This window comes from Xyrauchen texanus, chromosome 21 (assembly GCF_025860055.1).
Source record: "Xyrauchen texanus isolate HMW12.3.18 chromosome 21, RBS_HiC_50CHRs, whole genome shotgun sequence".
Classification (NCBI taxonomy): Eukaryota; Metazoa; Chordata; class Actinopteri; order Cypriniformes; family Catostomidae; genus Xyrauchen; species Xyrauchen texanus.
The window spans coordinates 32,153,777-32,177,627 of NC_068296.1; the positions used below are offsets into that span (position 1 = coordinate 32,153,777).

General features: G+C 40.1%; 1 protein-coding gene across 4 annotated transcripts; it reads right to left on the bottom strand.

Annotated features, from left to right (window-relative positions):
• Positions 1 to 310: 310 nt before the first annotated feature.
• bicra (BRD4 interacting chromatin remodeling complex associated protein) lies at positions 311 to 22,837 on the bottom strand. Of its 4 annotated transcripts, none has more exons than XM_052152626.1 (16): positions 22,803 to 22,837; positions 22,447 to 22,561; positions 20,761 to 20,806; positions 20,584 to 20,629; positions 19,896 to 19,961; positions 17,658 to 19,670; positions 17,327 to 17,503; positions 10,934 to 11,566; positions 9,809 to 10,013; positions 9,639 to 9,730; positions 9,410 to 9,538; positions 5,602 to 5,651; positions 4,481 to 4,629; positions 4,257 to 4,351; positions 4,059 to 4,164; positions 311 to 3,116 (listed from the first exon to the last, which is right to left on the bottom strand). In XM_052152626.1, exons 3-16 carry the CDS (start codon positions 20,799 to 20,801, stop codon positions 1,483 to 1,485), a joined length of 5,436 nt encoding a protein of 1,811 aa, XP_052008586.1. In that variant the 5' UTR covers positions 20,802 to 20,806; positions 22,447 to 22,561; positions 22,803 to 22,837; the 3' UTR covers positions 311 to 1,482. The 4 variants fall into 4 exon arrangements, with proteins under 4 accessions (XP_052008586.1, XP_052008587.1, XP_052008588.1 ...); XM_052152627.1 differs by having other exon boundaries at positions 4,059 to 4,161; positions 22,803 to 22,836; XM_052152628.1 differs by lacking the exon at positions 19,896 to 19,961 and having other exon boundaries at positions 22,803 to 22,836.
• Positions 22,838 to 23,851: the final 1,014 nt, after the last annotated feature.

The window sequence follows — 23,851 nt, forward strand, 5'->3', positions numbered from 1 at the left end:
TAATAGTACCAATTTCGTTCCATAAGAGCAAAATCTGTACATTATTCTGAACTTTGCCGCCAGTGTATATGGTGAAAATGCATGAACATTTGTGGATCTAGACACAGAAACAGACAGTAATCATTGTGTATGATGTTACCAATGATAAAAAAAAAAAAAACAGGCCGCTAACATATTTCCAAAACATCTGATACAATTGTGGTTTTGAATCAGATTTGGATGTCATGTATTTTTCTATACATACAACACAAATTCAATGAGTTGGAAACATAAAATAAACAATTATATATTTTTTTTTTTATTTGTCACCTGTCTGAACAAAGCCTAAGACACCCAGTCACATGGCAAACAGAAACAAGTGTGATTCTTTCATAAAAGAAGCAAAGTTTAATTTACAGTTTTACTAAATGTACAGTTTTTTAAAAAGTGTCATTATACACAATAAATACAATACAAAATTAATCTGTAGTACTATACTTCAAATTCTTACAGTTCTATTTTCTTTTTTCTCTTTACATTATTATTGTTCTTTTTTCATGTCATTGCTTTTGCTGTGTTTGCTTCTGAACGGTCCAAAGATCTTTCAGTGATTCTATCTTGTGTGGGCAAGCATCTGAACTTAAGGTATGCCTACAAAAATAAAAGCATAAAAGAGGGACACTTATTACTCTCTGAACTAGAGATGCAAAATTTGATTTTTTTAGGCTGTTTACAGGCATTATTCTCTCTGAAAGGGTTTGAAAAAACTGTAAATCGTATTTCATTTATAAGAGGCAGGTCCAGGCAACCCAAATTTTCTGTGCTGCGATAGTGTTTGATTTGTAAATGTGCTTTTGATGCTAGAATGGTCAACAGATTTCACACAGTTCTGGCGACTTTTCTGTTTGTGAATACTTCACTGTTAATTCCTTTAATAAAACAACCAGAAGGGTTAACTGAAAACAGAATTTAAAGTGTTTGAGCACTATCTTATAATGCATTAAAGCCTCTATATTGATTACCAGTTCCAAAAAATCTAATTATACACTGATTCTAATGACCAATCCATTGAACTCTTCAAACAAAAGTTCTCCAAAATAAAATACTACTGGTTGATATGACAAATTTCATAATCTTACTTAAAAGTTCCTGCAGTCTGCATATAATGTCACAGTACGTACAAAAGCAAATGTATTAAATGACTGGTCATATATTATCTCTCTCAAATTGAGAGAACTCTTGAAAATGGTAAACTGACATAGGAACCGTCCAAGTTTGCAAAAAACAAAAAACAAAACAAGAGGGACTAATTTTTGAAAATCATATCAAAGTGCACTTTATCCTTTAGAAAGTACACTTAAAAGGTCATATGTAAACCAAAAGAACACATTTCATCAGCACAAACCACAGACAAACAACTCAAACACAGCTTAACATGGGAAGAGTCTTTGTTTACTTCCCCTATCCATTGACCTCCCTTACAGTCTTCGGCAAAAGAGGATGTTATCTACTGTGCGTCTGTGAAACCAGATTCCCGTTCTGTCCTCTGCCTCCTACCTGTGGATTTTGGGACATGGGGGCGGACGAGGGCACTGAAGAGAGGGGAGGCATGGACTGTCTGTAGGAAGGGTGGGTTTGGTGCTGGTTAGGCAAGTTTGCCCCATGAACCCTCCCTAATGCCCCTCTTCCAGACCCTCCATGCCCAGAAGGGACTTGTTGGAGGTTCAGTATACTGTCTATGGCACACTGCAGGTGCTCATTCAATGAATCATCAGGCGGTGGGCTGCCGCTAGAGAAACTTGCATTGTCCATGTCTGGAGAGTCTGATTTACAGCGTTTGGCAGGAAGTGAGGAGTCTCTTGAGCAAGAAGACTCTCCAGGAGAAGGGGGGCCTGGTGCATGCTGATCCATCCTGAAAGTACCCCTTCCCCTGTTTTTGCTTCTAACACCCTTCAATCGTCCCATGCCACCACCTTCCTTGGCCTTGTCCTCGTCCTCTTTGTCCGGAAACTCTTGATGGTGTTGGTATGCATTTTTGATACCACGATAAAGGACGTCCTCTACCGCTGCAAGGCTCTGTGACTCTGCGTGTGGGTGCACCTGTCCATGCCCACCTTGTCTCTCTAGTTTCACACTGGCTATCACAGTCCGTTCAGGTTGAGGGGAAGAGACATGCGGCTGGGGAGAAGAGGTAAGAGGAGGTCCAGCAGGAGTAATGGGCAATGTATCGCCTCCTCCTCCTGGTACTCCCGGCCTGTGACGTGGACTGATGTTCTCACGGTACGTCTTCCGGAGCGGAAGCCGACAAGTTGTAAGCGGAGGAGTAGCTGTGGATGCGGGGTTCCGTTTGACCCCACCTACCTCGTGGTGTTCAAGAGTGCCATTCATCTGGGCTGTGGATGTGGATGGGGACGACGAAGACCAGGAGAAGGAAGGAGGAGCTCCACTAGAGGAAGTTGCGCTACTAGAGGTGGAGCTTGTGTGTGTGGTTACTGTACTAACAGCAGATGAGGGGGTGGGGAAGGAAGTTGGGAGTGGAGTTCTTATTACTGTGGTGGGTGGGGTTACAGGTGGTTTAACCTTCTGAGGTGGGTCTGGGGTCGGTAGCTGTGGTGTGAGCTGGGTTTGGGAGTGGACTGGATCTAAGGCAGTGTTGTGAACAACCTTGCTAAGCCCCGCCTCCTGTTTGATCTTCAGCTTCAAACCTATTCGCCGACGTGCCTCGTAGGTCTTGATGGGTGGTTTGCTGGTTCGCTGGGGAAGAGCGACATCGTCGTCATCATCAGCAGCAGGCCTGGAAGAAGAGGAAAGACTGCGGCTGAAGGAGGCGCTTGGTCCCACTAGCTCTGTAGATGACCGGACCATAGGAGCAGGTGAAGGATTGGAGCTTGTGGACCAAGACACTGACGCGCCCCCTCCACCTTGCTTTATCACCAGCTTGGTGGGGGGGAAGAGTGCAGGGGCAGATGCAGATGCAGGAGCAGCAGGTGTAGGGGTTGGGGCAGGTGATGAAGCTGGGGTGGCTGCCACAGGTTGTGCTCCTACTACTGATGGTGCAGTTCTTACAGAGCTCAGATCCACCTGAACAGGCCTGACTGCACTGCTGTCCAAAAAACAGGAATTGGCCACAAATTCTTCTGCAAAGAGCCAAAGAGAAAGCTGATTAGATAACACAACATTTGTTGCACCACCAAATAATGCATTGACAGTTACGCACATACAGTGGAAGTCTATAGAGCCAGCGTACAATAGTTACCCAATTGACTTCCATTGGAAGTGCATTACACGTTGTACATTGAAAGTGTGCACACACATTTATTGTTTGTTTTTTCAAACTGAGTCACGAGTCACGAATAACTTGTGAAATCAAAAACTAACTTTGGTCTGTTAGCTTTGAGATCATCTATTTACTAGATTATCTCAAACCATCTGATTCTCATGACCTACCACTAGACTATGGAATGCACTGCCTACTGCTATTAAGAATGCTCCCATGTTTGCTCCACTGCTTTAAGAAATTATTAAAAACTCATCTTTTTAAAATAGCTTATATTGATTGAATCCACGTCAGATTATTTTACGGTGTCTTGATTTGGTTGCATAAATTGCTTTGTTTTCTTTTTATCTGCTGTTGCACTATATTTTCCTTCCTTGTTGAGTTTTATTTTGCTTTTGTATATTCTTTGTATTTGTGCTGTAGCTCTGAGTGTGAAAAAAGTGCTTCATAAATAAAACTTATTATTATTATTACTGGTGTACTCCTAAAAGTTGACAAACATCACTTATTTTCACATAAAAAAAATCTCAATTTTCTCTTCCCGTAAAATTGACTAAAACGTTGACTCCAAATCTAAATTTTTGTCTAATAAAATGCTCTGTAGAATGAGAATGCCCCCCTCCCCCAATACCACCTGTCTAGCAATACCAAGTAGCCAATCATGGCTCAAATGTAATCATGTGACTTTTCAAAAGAAAAGAGAGTACATTAGCACAATAAAAAAAATGTGCACATCAAGCCATTTCATTTGGACTTTATCTTGTACAGAACATGGAATATTATTTGAATGCTTGGTCATTACCTGGTTTCTCCTTGGCCAAAACCCTGTCCTGACTCAGAGCGACCTTCTCCTCTTGAATGAACATCCTGTCAATCATAACCATTTCTGCAGAGGGACCCAGTCTCTGCTCAAAGTGACAAACACAAAAAGAATACGTTCAGGGCTCTGAAGTTCCAGACATCAAGATTGACATGTGAGGGAGACTTTAATGAGTGATACCTTTGATTCCTTGAAGAGCAAGTGACGATATTTATCCAGCATTGCTTGTGTCCGCTTCAAAAGTTGGCTTGATACGCTCTCAAATTCATCATCCACTGGACGAAGAAGCATAAATGAAGAGTTACACAGCCAGTACCAAATACCACACAAAAGCTCAAGAGACAAAGCAATGAAATGTAATGAACAGGAATGTGGACACTCAGGGCAGAAACCACAAGGTTTACCTCTGCGGTAGTCTTGCGGGGATGAAGCCATGCCTTGGTACAAGTGGTAGGGCAGCAATCGATGAAGAGTGTCCTCAAAAGTGTGGAAAGGAGAGCTATAGTCCGGATGGAGAACGGAACCTTGCTGTTTTCGTAGCTGTTCCAACATCCTACAAACCAATGCATGATTCTAAATTAAGATAACTTTTCATGTTTATATATAACAACCTAGCAAGGCAATCAACAAAAGCTTTCAAACAAAGCAAACAGACTTTGTGATTGATGCAATTTAAAGCAAAAGTTAACCCCAAACTATTTACTCATCCATATGTCCCAGATGATACACATGAGAACCAAGTTTGACATCATTGAGCTTGTTAACATGGACACTAGAAAGCTGTTTTTTCGCACACATTTCGATACAAAAGCACCATTTTCGTTAACATGCACCGTGGTCGGCTTTCTCTTTACTCCTGTTTACATGTGGCTAGGTCAGAAAGCAGCTTTCACCACAGCACAAGCTTTGCGGATATAAATAACAAACATGCCATCTCAAGATGGATCATTTTTATTGTTTGTCACTAAGCTTTATTTCCAGATATTCCATAGTTGTTGCAGTGATTGTTTCTATAACTCAATTGCGATCTGCTGTGCAATTACATTTGTTAACAGTTCGGTTACACGCACATGCGCACCCTTCAAACAACCCATCAGAATGCCACTTTTGTGTTAACATGGCCACATAAGCCACGTTCTTTGGGAGAAATCTAGGTGCTTTAAACCACTTTCTCTTAAACACTTAAAAGGTGCAGGAAATGTTCACGTTTCAGAAGGCTACTTTCAGCAAAAATCCTGGAATAAACCATTTTCTTAAGTGCATGTAAACGGGGTGTCATTGACGTCAAACTGGCACAGCATATCTCAAATAATGACTTAAATATGGAGTCTGCTGAATATCTTGTTTTCAGTTCCATGCATATAAAAGTAAAACAGATTTAGAATGACATTAGATTGAGTAAATGATAAAATCATTTTCCATTTTGTGTGAACTATTTAAGATCAATCTGTTTATTAAATACAGATTTATTGCTGTTTTTTGGTTTGCATTCATTGCATGAGAATTTAAATTGCAAATATATTACCTTGCTTCTTTGCTTGGTTCCATACTAAATGGCCTTTTTAATGTTGAAGTCTGTGGAACAACAGAAAAAATATCAAAAGATTGAAACAATACCACAAATAGGAAACAACTCGGTTTGGTTGAATAGTCTGATGAACAGGGTTCCCACACCATTTGACCAGTGACCCATTTAGCAGTTCAGGATTATTGGATAAGGATCTTTTAAAACAATAGCAAATTAATTACAACACTACTGCACATGTCTGGTCCTGAAGCATTTCTGTTTGCAGTATCTTTATAACTCAGAACTGTCAAAACAAAATGACAAGTACATACTTTTTTATTCTAGCTAAAACAGAACACAAACCACGTATTCAAAACTAAAAATAATAAATAAGATGTCATTACATAATAAAACTTTATCCTGAAGTGACTTTTCCAGATGTGTGCCATTATCTTGTAGACACTACATGAGGGCTACATGAGATACGATGAAAGCAAATCATCGTTCAGATGCTGACAATAATTTCAATTAATTCAGTTAATATTTGATAGGGATGTACCTTACTCAAAAAGGCACAAATAATTACTCCAAAACGAAAAAATGTATTCTACCGAATAAAAGAAAAACGTATTTGTTACGCTGATTATCCAATGAGCAAAGGGAGAGAGCAATATTTCAAATAAACCTATCTAAAATAACAATGCAATGGTGAATCTGTTATGCCAGTATGACTGAAGTATAAACTTTATGAATAAAAATGTGCATGGCCTGATCAAGTTCTAATCTCATGGACATGGCATTGCAGTCTCCATTTAATGTGCGACTCCCAGAAATCTAAGCTTGTCAAGAGTAACTTTAAGATACTATTTCATACATTACTTTTTGATATGTCTATGATAATGTTTAAAACCTTTTGAGCGATACGGACAAGAACTAGAGATTGACCGATTTTTATCCCCTACATATTTTCAAATATTCAAGCATTTTTCCTAAATAGGATATCATTTTGGGAATATCAAATTACCATTAAATGGCTCCATCCAGTGGGCGCTTCAGAAATTGCATGCAAAACCACCATTACAGCAATGTGTGTTAAGGGAAACAATATGCTGACTGTTTGCAGGTGGTGCTTGAATGAATACATTTCATTCAACGTAACAGCCATTGATGCTCAAGTGAGATTTGTATGAGGGGAAACAATATGCTGACTAAAAATATGACTTAGGAGCCATTGGCTCCTTAACTGAAACATTAAGGAGCCAAATGGCTGTTTTTAGTCACCAAATCATATAAATGCTTGATTAAGTTGCTGTTCAGAAACATGAATGAGAAAACAGCTGATAACCCATTAATCTGAGGTTTAATAAACAGTATAGGTGAGAAGATCCGTAACATTGCATTCCTCATCAATGGTCACACCCCTTTCATAGAGAATAAAAAGTCATCAATATCAGTTGTAATCTAAAAATATAGCAAATTTTTCTCTGTTGGTTTCTCTTAAGAAATAAATACATTTGTGAGATTTTTCCTACTTGAGTGCAAGCTCCATTTTAAAATCTTTACAATATAAAGATGATTTTTTTTATGAGACCCACCCACATCCGATTATATCCGAATACGGATACAGATAATTTTGCCATTGCAACAGAAATAGACACAGATAATGGCTTTACTGAACACTACTACCCATTATAATCAATGAAGCTGTCAACTCTGAAAGCATGTGAATCGTGCAGATTCTTTAATTTTAACAGAAGCCACTTGTCACTATTAGAGCCCATAAATAAATACTCTAAATTAACTAGCCAACTAGACTGTACTTATCAAACTTAGAATTAGTCGGCAAAAAATGTGTTCACCTTCCATAAAATGTGTGCTTATATATACAAAGATCCCCCATTTAGCCTTAACAGACTGTAGGGGCAAGTGCTGTTAGCGAGCACCTATGAAGGCCGGAACGGTACACGAGGGGGTGGGTGGCCAGCACCACGCCCGACCGCCTTTTGTGCGCACACACACACATACATATATACATACATACAGTATATACACATATATATATATATATATATATATATATATATATATATATATATATAGCCTACAGTCCCTACATATATGTCCTACTTAACCTAAAAACATAATTCTGAAATTGTCTATTGAAATGTACAGGTGAAACTCGAAAAATTAGAATATCGTGCAAAAGTTCATTAATTTCAGTAATTCAACTTAAAAGGTGAAACTAATATATTATATTGACTCATTACAAGCAAAGTAAGATATTTCAACACTTTATTTGATATAATTTTGATGATTATGGCTTACAGCTTATGAAAACCCCAAATTCAGAATCTCAGAAAATTAGAATATTGTGAAAAGGTTCAGTATTGTAGGCTCAAAGTGTCACACTCTAATCAGCTAAACACCTGCAAAGGGTTCCTGAGCCTTTAAATGGTCTCTCAGTCTGGTTCAGTTGAATTCACAATCATGGGGAAGACTGCTGACCTGACAGTTGTGCAGAAAACCATCATTGACGCCCTCCACAAGGAGGGAAAGCCTCAAAAGGTAATTGCAAAAGATGTTGGATGTTCTCAAAGTGCTGTATCAAAGCACATTAATAGAAAGTTAAGTGGAAGGGAAAAGTGTGGAAGAAAAAGTTGCACAAGCAGCAGGGATGACCGTAGCCTGGAGAGGATTGTCAGGAAAAGGCCATTCAAATGTGTGGGGGAGCTTCACAAGGAGTGGACTGAGGCTTCAAATGTCGTATTCCTCGTCAAGCCGCTCCTGAACAACAAACAATGTCAGAAGCGTCTTACCTGGGCTAAAGAAAAAAGAACTGGTCTGTTGCTCAGTGGCCCAAAGTCCTCTTTTCTGATGAGAGCAAATTTTGCATCTCATTTGGAAACCAAGGTCCCAGAGTCTGGAGGAAGAATGGAGAGGCACACAATCCAAGATGCTTGAAGTCCAGTGTGAAGTTTCCACAGTCTGTGTTGGTTTGGGGAGCCATGTCATCGGCTGGTGTTGGTCCACTGTGCTTTATTAAGTCCAGAGTCAACGCAGCCGTCTACCGGGACATTTTAGAGCACTTCATGCTTCCTTCAGCAGACAAGCTTTATGGAGATGCTGACTTCATTTTCCAGCAGGACTTGGCACCTGCCCACACTGCCAAAAGTACCAAAACCTGGTTCAATGACCATGGTATTACTGTGCTTGATTGGCCAGCAAACTCGCCTGACCTGAACCCCATAGAGATTCTATGGGGCATTGCCAAGAGAAAGATGAGAGACATGAGACCAAACAATGCAGAAGAGCTGTAGGCCGCTATTGAAGCATCTTGGTCTTCCATAACACCTCAGCAGTGCCACAGGCTGATAGCATCCATGCCACGCCGCATTGAGGCAGTAATTAATGCAAAGGGGCCCAAACCAAGTACTGAGTACATATGCATGATTATACTTTTCAGAGGGCCGACATTTCTGTATTTAAAATCCTTTTTTTATTGATTTCATGTAATATTCTAATTTTCTGAGATTCTGAATTTGGGGTTTTCATAAGCTGTAAGCCATAATCATCAAAATTATATCAAATAAAGGCTTGAAATATCTTACTTTGCTTGTAATGAGTCTATATAATATATTAGTTTCACCTTTTAAGTTGAATTACTGAAATTAATGAACTTTTGCACGATATTCTAATTTTTCGAGTTTCACCTGTACTACTTCAAAACACAAGATTTTTTATTGTCATGACATTTCAAGGGTTGGAAGTCACAATTTTTCCATGATGTGGGAACCCTGAATGTACTATTACGTGATTTTAACCCTACCTGTGTTTGAACAGGTGCAGGTTGTGGAGGTGCAGACATTTGAGAGAGTCCAGCACCTAAAACCTGAATCTGCAAACCTGCTTTACCCAGAGTGAGCCCACCAACTGAACTTATGCTTCCTGGCTTTGCCTGCAAATTTGAACCAGTTTCCATGTTCAGTAAAAAGTCAATAACTCTGCAAAGCTACATTTTCCAGGTGTAATTTCAGTAACGACTTAATTTCATTCACCTGAACAGCCTGTGCATGGTTTGGTGTAGTGATTCCCTGGTTCACCGTAGCTCCAGCTGATACTGCAGAAAATACTTGAGTCTCATTTGCACCTTAGATGGGAATAACTTTGTTAACACAGTAATATTTTTAAGTAAGCATCTAAAGTTTAGGAATGTGAGGCAACACACCTGTTGTAGAGGATTTGACAAGCACAGACTTCTGCTGCAACAGAGATGGGATTGGCGCTTGGATGGTGCTACTGGACGTTGAGGTTGCGGCCTGGACCAAAGGCTGATCAGGCATTTTGCTGAACTGGTTTGTAGCCTGTTGATGAGAAGTCTGGGCTTGAGCCTGAGCTTGCTGCTTAGCCTGGAGGAGAATGTTTTGCTGGATCTGAATAGAAAATGAGCACATAGACAATAGACTATTGATTTTCATTGGCTGAAAATCTTCCCAAATCTGGGAGATTTTGCAACAGCGTGCCCTAACCAGGCATGACGATGAAGAGCAAGTGATGAATCATCTCTTGTTTTGAGCAGCAATGTCTGACAAACCATTGGGTATCTACTAACATACCAGTGGTGAATCGATCAATCAATCTGGATCCATCACGCAGACTTTGAGGTTTCGACAAAAATGGGATTGATTGAGAATCTATATTCTCAATAGCATTTTATCATAAAGCATGTTAAAACTTGCAAATTACACCCCAATAACATACTCCTCTTACTATTTCTGCAGCATATAGCATGTATATACCATACACAGTAAGTGATGTGGACCTCCATTTCCAGCCAGACGAATTGAAGTCATTACTGATGCAGTTTTCAACATCTCTATTATCAGTCAATTATGTTTACACAAAATATAATAAACAAAATGCAAAATTACCATATTTATTATTTCCAAGATTATAACTGAATGCTGCTCACATGCAATGTGATGGTTATGTGACAATTAAGCAAGAAAATACAATTGTTTGAAATGTTTCATTGCATGATGCCTGTTTCACTTGCAGTATGCTATACTATAAGTATACTATGTAGTATACTTAACAGTATTCAGCTAGTAAGCTTGTACTCCAAAAACAATGTTTTCCAATCACTTGCATACTCTTCATCTTCTCACACTTGATAGTTCTCCATAGTAAAATCTCATTGGTCTAAATTTCTGCTCCACATCTGTACATAATCATTAAATAAATTCTAATTGGCTGTAATTTTGTCGATTTGGGCAGAAAAATTCCTTGCTGCAGGGAAATTGTCATGTCACAACTAATTAGGAAACAGTGTTACATATAGACAAATTAATACCTGGTGAAGCTTTTCCAAAAGCTGCTTTTGTTGAGGAGAGGGCTGCGCAACGGATGACATTGTCTGTAGCTGTGCACTGATCAGCTGCAGGTGATGCTGCTGTTCTGCAGTCAGCCCTGGCACCACAGCCACATGCTGTTTCATCACTGCAGCTGAGGTTGAGTTGACAGCAGTCTGGAACTGGAACTGTGCAGGAAGTTGCTGTGGAGGTTTTGGGGAGCAGGAGGAAGGAGGCATGTCTGGCTGCTGGGCGGCAGACTGAGGCAGAGTCTGAGGAACAACTTGAGGCTGGAGCTGTAATTGTATCTGTGGAGACTGCTGTGACTGTGGAGGAGGAGCTGGTTGTGGTGGTTGTGGAGAACCTACGATCTGATTGTTTATTATAAAGAGAGGGGGTAGAGAGGAAGGCGTGCAGGACCGCGAAGGAGTCTGTGCCTGAGACTGAGGCTGGGGTTGCGAGGGAGGGCGAGACTGCTGGTGAGGAGACTGGATCTGTTGGCCGAGGGTGAGGGGAGAAACCTGCGCCGGTTGAGGGCTATGGGACAGGGTGGGTGTTGGTGTAGGGGTGACCACATGATGAGATGGGGAGGGGCTTTGGATCTTTATGCTCTGTGGATGAGCTGCTGATGGAACCTAGACACAAGAAGGGGAACGACAAAAAAATTATTTAAAGGATACCAGAAAAATCAGTCATCCTTTATACTCTATATCGTTTGGGCAAAATTATTGAATTTTTAGGGATGCATTGACATTTTTTACCCACTGTAAATGGCAAAGAAAAGAAAAAGTTTTTTTTTTTTGCCTTGAAGACTAAAATAAAGATTTTTTTTTAATAATTTCTTTAATTAGACAGGGGAGCAGAGAATCGAAAAGAAACAAACAAGGAGAATAGAGGGTGGGATTGAAAAATCAAACCTGAGTTGCCCATACACAAGCTTTTCTGTGCAACATATGCACACCACTCACCAAGGCAGGCCAAAAAATATGACACTCAATAGCCACTTTTCCACTATTGGGACTATAAGGGCTAGTCACAAGACCAAAATCAATTTTCAATCTCACAATCTATTCTCTGTTGTTCTGTTGAGATAAGCTGGTAGCAATATATGATAAATTGGGAAATTAGTTTAATGATGCTGAAACCTCTGACCAGACTCATCTAAACTCCACCTTTGACATAGACCCCGCCTCAAACCCCAGCTGACCTTCTTTGGCCCAAGGGTAATCAGTGTTTGTCCGTCGGCCCCGGGGAAACCCCGAAGAGGCACGATGAAGCCCCGTAAGTGACAGTGGGAACGCAATTGGCGCACACTAAAATGCCCTCATTTGGCCTGATAGTGGAAATGTGGCTATTAAATACTAAAATCTCAAATTAGAACACATACAAAATTATTTCTATAGCAATGCAAAAGAGAAATAGTGGATATAAAAGCTATTTACATTGTTCTCCTGTAATGCTTTCATAGATTACAGTTTACAACACCATCTTTACTCTATGACAAAGATTTATTCAGGAACATCTATATTTGCTTATCTATTTGTTTAAGATATTGTGGCACTTCTAAATGGTGTCATTGGTTTTAGGATGATGGAAACCTCATTCCAATCCTCAACATCATTAAAAATGGCACCATTGGTGCACATATTTCTGAGTAAATATGTGGCAAAAGCATTGGATGAAGCTGACAAATGTGATGAAGCACTTGAGAGCAGCACTGAAGTCCTACAGGTCAGAATGTGACTTTATCATACCTAAAAAGTCTAACAGAACCACCAAGAGGCAGATGAGACTCAACAACAAAAAATACAAAAAAAGGAATGAAACATTATGTGAACGTATATACTTCTAATTATGCAAACTTGATATCTGCGGTTGCATTTTCAAATATGTCAGAACGGAATTCATAATATAATGCAAGTATTCGTAGCATTCTCAGGGTTGCTGTAACTGGCATTAACGCAATATTTTCTTACATGTTCAATATTCTCTTTTGGGTCTCTTTTACCAGTCATGGTTAGAACACTGCTGAGCAAGTTAGATTTAGTCAGTTTAACTGAACACTGTCTACATGTTTGTACACATCCAGTTTAATGGTACAGACTTTTGGAAAGACTTTAATATTGAATGTTGTTTCCATTACCGTGTTTTTCAATTCAGTGTCACAATCATTTTTAATATATGAAATGTTACAAAAAAGAAAGCAAACAGAAACAAACGCAGCACTTGATTTTTGGTTTCTCATTTCAGTGCATCACTAAAGCAAGAACTAATGTAAAGATTTTCAGTCATACCTATAGGGCAAGTGGGGGGAAAACACAGCAATAAGCAAGCAAAAATAAATAAATACAAGCAGGATAAAAGGAGAGCAAGGAGAAATTGGCGGGATTTTTTCAAATACTTCCTGAAGTGTAATTCATATCTAATCTGTTCATCAGGCACATATCTAACAGATTTGTGTTCTCTGACACCATTGGAGTTTTACATCAAAAGGGAAAAAGACCACTGGCAACAGAGGATATCACCTTCACAAAGAATAATAAAACAAATTGGTTCAAGGAGAACAGACATGTTATAATAGAATACATTTAGACACATAAATCTAATATTCAAAAGAGTTTTGCTAGGAGTGTGTCAAATGCCATTCTTAGCAGTGAGCAAGTGATCAAGTTCAAACCTTTGAAAGTGATCTTGAATGAAATGAATGTGATTTTTCTTGGGTGGGCGGGGGGAGGGGGGTGTTGGTGGGTTCTTGATTGAGATTAAAACAGAAGTTACTGTGTGTCTGGAAAGTACTAGTAGTGAGTAGTTTTAACGTTAGTATGGATAGATAGAGAGTTACACAGACTTACAGCAGAAAACTAACAGATGAGCTATAGTGCTATCACTTCATGCTCATGTGAAGATGCACAAAGTTGTTGCAAATGCAAAAAAATTCTCTTTACAGCCTCTTTATTGCATGTGACACTATTTGAAGAGCAACAACTGCACTTATTCAAACAAACCCATATCCCAATTAGGGTCAATGTAGTTTGGCAAGCTTCCTGTTCACAAACAAACATGCAAATAACAAAAGGAAAGAAATCTATAACGATGAGATAGAGCGGAGTTATGGAAAATATGACACTATTGAAGTGTTAACTGACAAACAATATTATACTAGCATCATAATACAATAACAAACATTGTTTTTATACAGATGAACAGTGAACCGAAACGAAAGCATGAAAAGTGTAGGGATGTGCACAGATCGTTATTCTGTAAACCGTTCAACATGCCTGTATTTAAATACTTAAAATTACTATTTGGTTATTCTGTACAAGGAATAGGTGTTCTACCACTGTCAAGTAAAAAATAATTTTTAGAAACACATTTCAAGACAACTGTGTTGTTTCATTCATTGCCCTGTACCTGGCTTTTGTAGCAAGATGTCACGAAGATGACGTTCTGAAGAAGTTCAGGTAGCAGAGAAGACTTCAAGTGACGGTTACACATTATTCAATATAATTTCAGTTTCAGCACTTGACAAATAGTAAGCCAATATTTTTACACTTTTACTCCAGTGTTCCAGAAGTTAAATGCTAAACCACTTAAAAATCAAAGCATCCCAAAAACCACAAACCGCAGCAGTGCATCTCCATGCTCACTAGGGCTGAAACAATTAGTCAACATTATCGACAATAAAAAAATTTTGACAATCATTGTCGAATAGTCGTTTCTTCTCATTTATCGTAACACGAGATCACATTAAACTGTAATGATGACGCGGGAGAGCAGCACTGCATTTCGCGCATGACTGAGGAAAGGAAGAATTACACAGATCACAGTCCAGATGCACTCTCTAAACTTTCCAAACAGCTTCAGGTGATGTAGATCACAAATTATGAGGGAAAAATACCAAATAAGTAAATTCAGAAGCACTCACGTTGTGGAATAAGTGGAGTCGGAGCACTTTAAAGTTAACACCCTGTGTTAAAGTGTTACATCTTAAATGCAATGCAAATGCAAAGTTCAAATAATACAGAAGCAGATCATGTAATTAACTACAAACTCTGAAACTGACATTTCTCTGTGTGGTCAGCACCTCTTTCTATGAGTTGCGTGAATGTCCTGATCTAAGGTGAAGAGACTGAAACTGCATCCGGCTGATGAACACTCTTTCGCAGGGACGCTCGTCCCTCAAGGCAACACTGATAATTGCTAAAGCTAGATTATAACGTGATGCTCGTGACTTATTGAATCATAATATATGTCACTGTGCATTTCTCATCGTGAAGAAAATTGGCACTACCCAGCTTTATTAATAAGAGTTTGTTTTTTGTGAGTTAAAGATGGTTTGAAGTGAACAGAAAGGTGAGAGAGGAAGTCTTCGCCCCATTATACACCGCAATAAAATACCTTTATGATATGCTTTGGCTTGTTTTCAAATATAAATATCTAAAACTCCTTTAAAACAACAGCTGTACTACAGAAGAAACATTTTTTTATCTGAGAACGTTGAAAATAATATTAAAAATACTACTATTTTAAAATATCTAAAAATCCTTTAAAAAAGATGCATTCACCTGAGAAGCAGCATATAAGATATTTAGACTTGCTTTTAGAGAATAGATCTTGAATATTAGTATATATGTTTTTCTCCCTTAAATTCAGTGAATGTCATTTAGAGATATTTTTTTGACCTCTTTATTGTTAGTAATCATGTTTAATACAACCTTTTAATTCGGGGCACAAGCTGAATAATCGGTCAAGTGCTAATGATTAATCGCTGCAATAATCGCTGAATAATCTTTCTAATAATAATTAGATTAATCGAGTACCAAATAATCGTAAGTGGCAGCCCTAATGCTCACACACAGGACAATACTTCTGTTTATGGAAATGTTTGCTGCCTTACGGGAACCTGGCTGGGCAGAAAACTTATCAGGTTTGACCCTTACATTGTGTATTTTCCAGAGGTTAAGAATACTACGATACAGTGGCAGTGGTCAGTGATTCTTTTTGTTTGACTTTAATGTGAATGATATTATCCTTTGAAGATCTATGTCAGGGTTCCTCAAAAGGCGGCCCACGGGCCAGAGAGACACATTTTTGGCCCACACTAAAGACCTGTTCACACAAAATCCTTGACAATTTTGTGAGACATACTTCCGATGAAAGGTCTATACACGGAGTACGTAAAAAATTTAAAAAGTCTCCTGCCTAGCTGTCAGTGCTAGAGATTAATATGTTAAACACTGATAAAGCATTTATTCATGTTTCATTATGTTCTTTCCATGGTGTTAATGCATACTGAGGAGTATATAATCTGTGTTTTTATGCGAGTGAGATAGTAAAGAGCGCTGTCACATAAATATACGTCCTATTTATATTTGCACATGTATTTTGCAACGAGTATATTCCAAACGGACTCCCAAAGCCAACTACTCTCTTTTTTTTTAATGCCTGGATCATATAACACAAGGTACTGTGATACAAATACACGTGGATTACTGCACAATAAGAATAACACTTCACAAAAAAAACTAATTTTGCATAGCCTTATATTCTAAATAATTTATAAGAAAACACTGGTTCACAGCCTTTTCTTTATTGAAAATATTGCAATAATTTTTTTATATTATCCTTAAGAACAATAACAATATTAATGCTAATAGGTCTGATAATTTAATCTGTAATCTGTAAATGCAGTTGACTGCATGGAAGACATGGAGATCCAGATTCTTCATTAAAGGTTTTTTTCTAATTTTTGTCCAGCAGGTAAATGTGTAGTTTTGTGTATCTATATACAAACAAAATGTTCATAATTGTTTGAATAAATGAAACAGGCTACTAATACTGAGAAAAAGGACTAATACAATTATAATTTAAAAAGTTTAATAATAAAAACAACAATAGTAGTAATAATAATAATAATAGCAGCACAAACACTTTGTCATTACATCAAGAACCGTGGCCCTTGACTTTGTATTGTTGACTGAATTTGGCCCTTGGTGAAGAGTAATCGGGGAACCCTGATCTATGTATTGTACTATTTATGCTCAACGCTCACTGTGCACTTTACTCCCTGCTATTTTGAGTAGTTTTGGACACATTTTTATTGCCATAAATATTCTTTATTCCCAAGTCTTTACAAATAACTGCATAACTTTTGTGAACCCTCGTGCTCACCCGAATAATATAAATGGTTAATGTGCACATCCCTAGAATGCACAAAGTAAACAAGACGATAAAGCAGACTATGAACGGAGTAAAACAGCAATCAAAAGCAAAAACCTAAGCAATAAGAAAAGACAGGAGAGAGAAAGGGAGTTCTGCTGGGCGACAGTGGTCCAATACGCAGCAGTGGCAGCAACAAGTGGGTGGGGCTTAGAGCAGAGCATGAGCTCATCTACCTTGTTAACCACTGTTGCCTTGTGGGCGGGGCCAAGGGAGGGGCTGGGACTCTGCCTCTGCCGAGTCTCAGCTAACATGTTGTCATGGCCTGAAGGGGCGGGACCAGAACTGCTGCCGCTGACGATAACAGATGCAGGTACACCAACAGCGGCAGGTGGGTCTTTTCCTGCTAGCTGCTGTAGGTCCAAACATGGGTACATTTATCGGTTAAGGGATGGTGAAGTAAAACAATATTCCGAGGTCAAATTGGGGATCAAATGTTATGTTAGCTTACCGGCAAAGGCACACAGTTTTCGAATAGCAGATAAGGCTTAAAGAGAGCACACTGACCTGCTGCAGGAACATCTGCAGGGACTCCTGGCTTAGGATCATGCTGGAACCAGGGGATGTGAATAACACCTTTCCTGGACTGTGCTGGGCCTGATGACCTAACCCCACCATTGAGGAAGTGGACGTGGCCATTATTGGGGATGGAGATGACGAAGAAGGAACAGAGGCAGCTACTGACAGTGGTGGAGTCTGAACCGTTAGAACTGAAGGTTGAGATTGAGCCTGTGATGATTGGGCTGCCGGGTCTGTGGAGCCACCCAGCACTGTGATACCCTCTCCAGGCTGACATGGTGCCATGGCTGTCGTTCCACTGCTACTGTTACTGGGGATGCCACCAGACTGCTGCAATGTCTGCAAACTGACTGCTGGGCTAAGCTTCTCCATAGAGAGGGAATTCTGTAAGGGCATGCCCTGGATGACTGTTTGTACTTGGCCTGTAACTGGGTGAGCTTGTGTCTGTGTTTGTGCCAAGGACACTGGCATTTGAAACAGAGTGGGATGTCCAATCTGCCCAGGCTGGAGCTGGATGGGTCCAGAAAGAATATGAGCAGCACCAGAGTGACCCTGTGAGGCCAACATCTGACTCAGGTTGATGCTCTGATTGGCTGTCAAGATCTGATTAGCAATGATCTGCCCTCCAGGTCCCTGACTTGTAATGATGTGGCCACCAGGATGCTGGGTCAGGATCTGACTTCCTGCCTGAAGTCCTGGTAAGAGAAACTGGTGGTTTTGGCCCTGCAGGACAGTTTGCGAGGGAAAGACAATGCTGCCCTGTTGGTTTAACAAGTGAACACTGAGTGGTTTGCCCGATGTTTGGGGGCCTTGTTGCTTAAAGAGCGCTTGCGAAAAATGTGATCCCTGTGATGCTGCCTGTGTGCTCAAGACTACATTTGAGCCAGGCTTCCCAGCAAGGAAAGTCACATTCTGGCCTGCGGACACTGGGATTTGCTGCACCCCAAGAGCCTTATTAGCATCATTTGGCAAGGCCTGTGGGGCTGGAAGCTGTTGCTGTTGCTTGAAGATTTTGGGTTGGATGGCACCCCCTTGTGGAGGCTTGGGCTGTATTGGTGTTGGTGTTCTCTGGATTATGACATTCTGCATTATTTGGCCTTGGGGCTGGGTTTGAGATCCAATTCCGGCAGTCAAAGAGGCATTACCAAAGCCCACACTGCCACCAGCAGTGGCCATTGTAGCTGCACTGTTATTGGTGTTTGTGTTGCTTAAGCAGACAGCTGGCCCATTTAAGGCAGGGGACCCTAGATTGGTCTTGCCCCCTTGAATTAAAAGTCCACCTGAACTCAAAACAGAGCCCCCAAGCCCAGCCTGCGCTCCAACGCTGGCTGCTTCAGGTCCAGGTTGATGGAGCTGGTAGCCACCCATGGTTTTTGCCAAGATCTGCTGCCCAGATGGGTTTAAAGTCATTACAGTGGGTTGGCCCACAACTTGAATTTGTCCAATTCCCAATGGTCCAGACTGACTACCATTCGGTAAGGCCTGAAGGCTTGAAATAGACTGAAGAGTTACATTTCCGAGCCCAACTTGCTGCACAAATGGCTGAACGCTGATGCCCTTGTTCATGACCTGAGGTTGAAGCTGCAGGCCTGGATGTGCCAGGACTGAACTAAGCATGTCAGGGGTTGCATTAGAGGGTGCAGCAGGGGTGCCTTGGTTAGGAAAAATCTGAGTTGCACCTCCAATGCCGACCCCAGACAGGTCAGCATCAGGCAGGGGTTGGACCACCTGCGTTAGACCAGTTAGCCCAAAAGAACTGAGGTCAAGCTCAGCTTCTGCCTCTTGAAGGCTCTGCTCTGTGATGTTAGCCTCAGCCAGGCTCTGTTGCAAAATATCACAGGGCTCGTGATTTGTCCCAACACCATTGCTTCCATTGTCTCCTCCTGGTGATGCCCCCAAGATGTCATCATCCTCCAGGAAGTCCAAATCAACGCTGACTCTAGGCAGGCCAGGCTCAATTGTTGACAGCTGAGCCTGTGGCTGGACCTCAGGAACGTGGCCCTGAAAGAGATAGAGACATAAATTTAGCAGGTCCACCTTGCAGCATATTCAGAATGGAGGACAAATATAATGGCAGAGATGAAACCCTTCTGGCACATTCCAGGCACCATGATTGTTGTAGATGCAGATCTGGTGCACAATGCATCTGATTTGGAAGGTGGGTCTGAAGAGCAAGTGTCTCAAGATGGATACAGGGGGTTGGGGGAAGTGGGGGATATTACTCACCCCAGTGCTCGAGAAGAACGAGTTGGACGGGTCACCCGTGCCATCCAAAAGGTCATCAGTGTCCAGCTACAGACAGACACACCCAGGATAGGATAGGCAGAAGCCACCACAGCACACAGACAGGCATGTGAAAGGGATGGAGAGCAGTTGTACGAGGGGCAAATAGGCACACAAAGAGGGAAAGGCAAGAGCAAAGTGAGGACAGTGCACCAAAAGACCAGAACAAAATGCAGGCATAACACAGGCATTAATTAGGCACACAAAGAGGGAAAGGCAAGGGAAGAGCAAAGTGAGGACAGTGCACCAAAAGACCAGAACAAAATGCAGGCATAACACAGGCATTAATTAGTTAAAAGAGCAAGCAAACAGGAAAGAAAAAGGGAGTCAAAAGACAGGAAACATTAGATTAGTAAATCATATATGCAAATTAACCAAAGAGGAAAAAAATTAGCACTGAAATTAGGAGGAGCAGTTATATTCTAAAGAAAAGGTAAATAAGCTGAATGGGCGGAAATGTTAAAAAACCCAGAATTGAGGTGAGGGGAAATTCTTGTTGGGCAAGCGTGCTGTGTTTTGCAGTGATATATCTAGGTTACTATTTTCAAGTTTCATTTCAGCATTCATTCTTGACCACCGATGCAACGGATCTCAACAAAAATATAATCAGACTTCCACTTTCATTACTCACTTGTGTTTCTGATCCATGAAGAAAATCGTTGAGTGCTTGTGGGTCACTGTAATACAAAAATTATACTCAGCTGGGTCTACAACACAATCGGCATTCAGCACAATGTATCCAAGTTATTTCAAGTAAAAAAATATATATATTTTTGGTGTAACAGTGATTATAACAAAGAACTCTTACCAAATTACATCTAGCAAGCACCTGCCATCTTCATCATCCATGTCAACTGTAAAAAAAAATAATAATAATATTTAGCACAAACATTAGCCCTACTTTAGCCCTACAAAGTCATTTTTTTACAGATTGGCTAAACACTACACAGCCTTCAAAAAAGCAAATTTCGAGGCAAATATTTACATCTGTCATTAGGAGTGAAATATGGCTACATTACTTCACAGACTCACACAAGTGACAATAACAATCAGCACAAAAAGTGGCTCATGAATAACAATTAGATTGATAACGTCTAAGTTATCTGGACAAACACACATTTTGAAGAAAATAAACTGGATATTTGCCAAAGATGCAAATACTATTAAAAGCAGACTGAATGCTGCCAGGTAAATGCTGCTTTCGTCAATTGTCAATGATTAACTCTCTCAAAAGGAAAATAAAGAGCATTAAACTAAATCATAAATGAACACCACATATAAATAAAACCTTTAGATTTTCAGCAATGATTCCTACAACTGTTATAATTTAACAAAGCATCTCAAATCGTTTAAGAACCATCTTAAACCATTATTAGAGTCCTACCGTTCTGCTTAATTGGATACCATCATTAAAACATTTACCTACATATTCATTTTAAGTCATTAATTATTCTGGCGCTTTTAATAGGGACTATTCCGATGTAAAACGAGTGAATGTTTTCATATCCTTTTCGGCAGCAGCTAAACTTTCGTGTACTGTCTTGAGCGCGAGAGAAGGTGAGTGAAAAAGCGCGCGCATCACCTCACAATCTCACAGATAGAGAAACAACACTGATGGGCAAATGTTATGGTTCAAGTCACAAACAGCTATTTTCAGGAATTATGCAGACATTAATGAGTAAGTGCAATATTCGCGATCAAATTCTCAACATAAAAACAATCAAAACCACAAAATGACGATTAAGTAGGCGGGGACGCCGCTAATGTTTGTTAGGGGGCCACAAAAACACTCCGCACAATACACAGTCCAGCACTAGCAAACATCTAAGACCGTTTCTGCTAGCTGAGCTTGACTTTTAAGAACATTTTGATAGCATCTCGCATCAGAGGACCGCTGGAGACATTAATGGAGACTCTGGACCTCTAGGATACGGCGGCTATTTTTCGCCTTTGCAAAGCTGTAATAACTCACTCGACATACCCATGGGTGCAATGCAGTGTATGTTATTTGCGACCATGTTTAAAGGTTCAACCGCACAGAGCGCCTTAATCATCGCTGTTAAACTTTTTCTGACGCCCGTTCTGCAGCAGATCCAGATAGCGGTGGCTAGCTAGCTTCCTAGCTGCAATTTCTACGTTTACAGACGCAATACGAACACATCCGACAATTACTGACAGCAGACACGCAGTATTTCTAGCATACGAACGCATTCATTGGAGACAACGCACGCAAATGGTGAATATTCGGTGATCGGGCTCCAATAGAGGCAATTGCGTAGCCTATCTTTATCCCTGCTAAATATGAGTTTATGTTGGAATACTCTTGGACCAGGGGGTATGCTTGGGAATTCGCTATAAAATCAAACTTTATATGGTCCGGCCACATGAAGCGGGAAGAGGTGAGGTCTGCGATCGGCGTGCAGCATGCGAATGTTGCAGCGTTGCAATAGTTATTGAGAATTATACAGAAATTGGTACATTGTAACAAACTCACCCGAGACGATAGAGGTGCAGACGGCGCGGGGTCTCCAGTTCGGCCCTGCACGGGCTCTGCGTCAGGACCCAAGCACAGCGCTCAGAAGCAGGAAACGGAGGTCCGACGCGTTCGCCTGATTAATAATCAAACACCTTGTTGTTGTTATTACTGCAGCAGTAAATTTGTTGCTCTTCTTCTTTGACACGATATTACACTTTATCCGTGTATTAAATTATATTATTTTGTGTTGAATTAGGAGGGAAAACATCGTATACACGAATCCCAACATATAAGACAATATACCGTATAACGTTCACTGATAATGGTGCTTAACCTTGCTTCTTTATGTTAATAATGCATTATTATACACACACCTGTATACACGGTACATAACCGCAGCACACTCTGATCTTGAAGGTTGTATCTGCTTTGAGTTTTTTTTTTTTTTTTTACAGATGATATTGTCATTAAATATGACATTCAGATATTAAATCTAGCCTAATTAAGTAAAGCACAAAATTAGTACAAAATACATATCAGTACCTCAAAGTTACGGAGTATAACATGTAAACAAATATACTTCAGACAAATGTAATTCCTGTGTAAATCTTAAAAAAGTTCAGTTTAGTTTCCCTTTCGTGCACATTTGGAATGCAGTTTTCTTCGAGTTTAACGAGGGAATCGCTCAATCTAAATAAATAAAAAAAATCAGGCGGTTTTTAGTACAGCTTCACCTTGGGTCCGGGATTGTTTTTATGACAAAGGAGTCTGTTTTGATGAAAAGCTGTGGACTGTGATTGGCCATCTTTTTTTAAACATCACAACTAAGGGGTGGTGCGACCTTACAGCTTTACAGTGGAGGATTGGCTTCTTTGTAATAAAGGCTAAATTAACCATTTGACCCTTCAAAAACAGGCATTTTTATGAGTTATGTATAAGGGGCGTGGTCTTCCATGTTGTTTACTCCCCTTGATTGGTCGCATTTGAAGTTGTTCTTCAATATTGCTTACAGTAGGGTGTGGCTAGGACCTTTGCGGTCAGTCCAGTGTTACAAAATCACAGCTGGTGTGACAAAAATATCGCAATGAATAGATTTTCATCCGCCAACACCACCACCCACACCTTCCACTTTTTCCTTTTAACTGCGCATGTCCTAGTCAGTCAATAGATACGTCCTCTTCCTGCCATGCCATGACCAATATAAGCATCACGGATTTATTGTAATAAATTGTATCTTACTGTGTTCATTTATTAAAAATGCCCCCAGTCCTGTGAAAATCGTATCACAGCACATATAAAAATTATTGTTACATTTTTAAATGGTATTCATTTGGATCCAGCAGAGGACGCCAATACATAATTGTATGACCCTCTACCAACCAACTTCAAGTGTACGACAAATTACATTGCAGATTCCACTGAA

Bases quoted from the DNA above. Each gene is read 5' to 3' on its own strand.
- bicra (XM_052152626.1), bottom strand. From the start codon at position 20,801: ATGGATGATGAAGATGGCAGGTGCTTGCTAGATGTAATTTG. The intron at 11,567-17,326 runs GTAGATGAGCTC...TCTTGTGTCTAG, and splicing joins AGGCAACAGTGGTTAACAAG to GTTCCATCAGCAGCTCATCC. The intron at 9,539-9,638 runs GTGAATGAAATT...TCAAATTTGCAG, and splicing joins ACCATGCACAGGCTGTTCAG to GCAAAGCCAGGAAGCATAAG.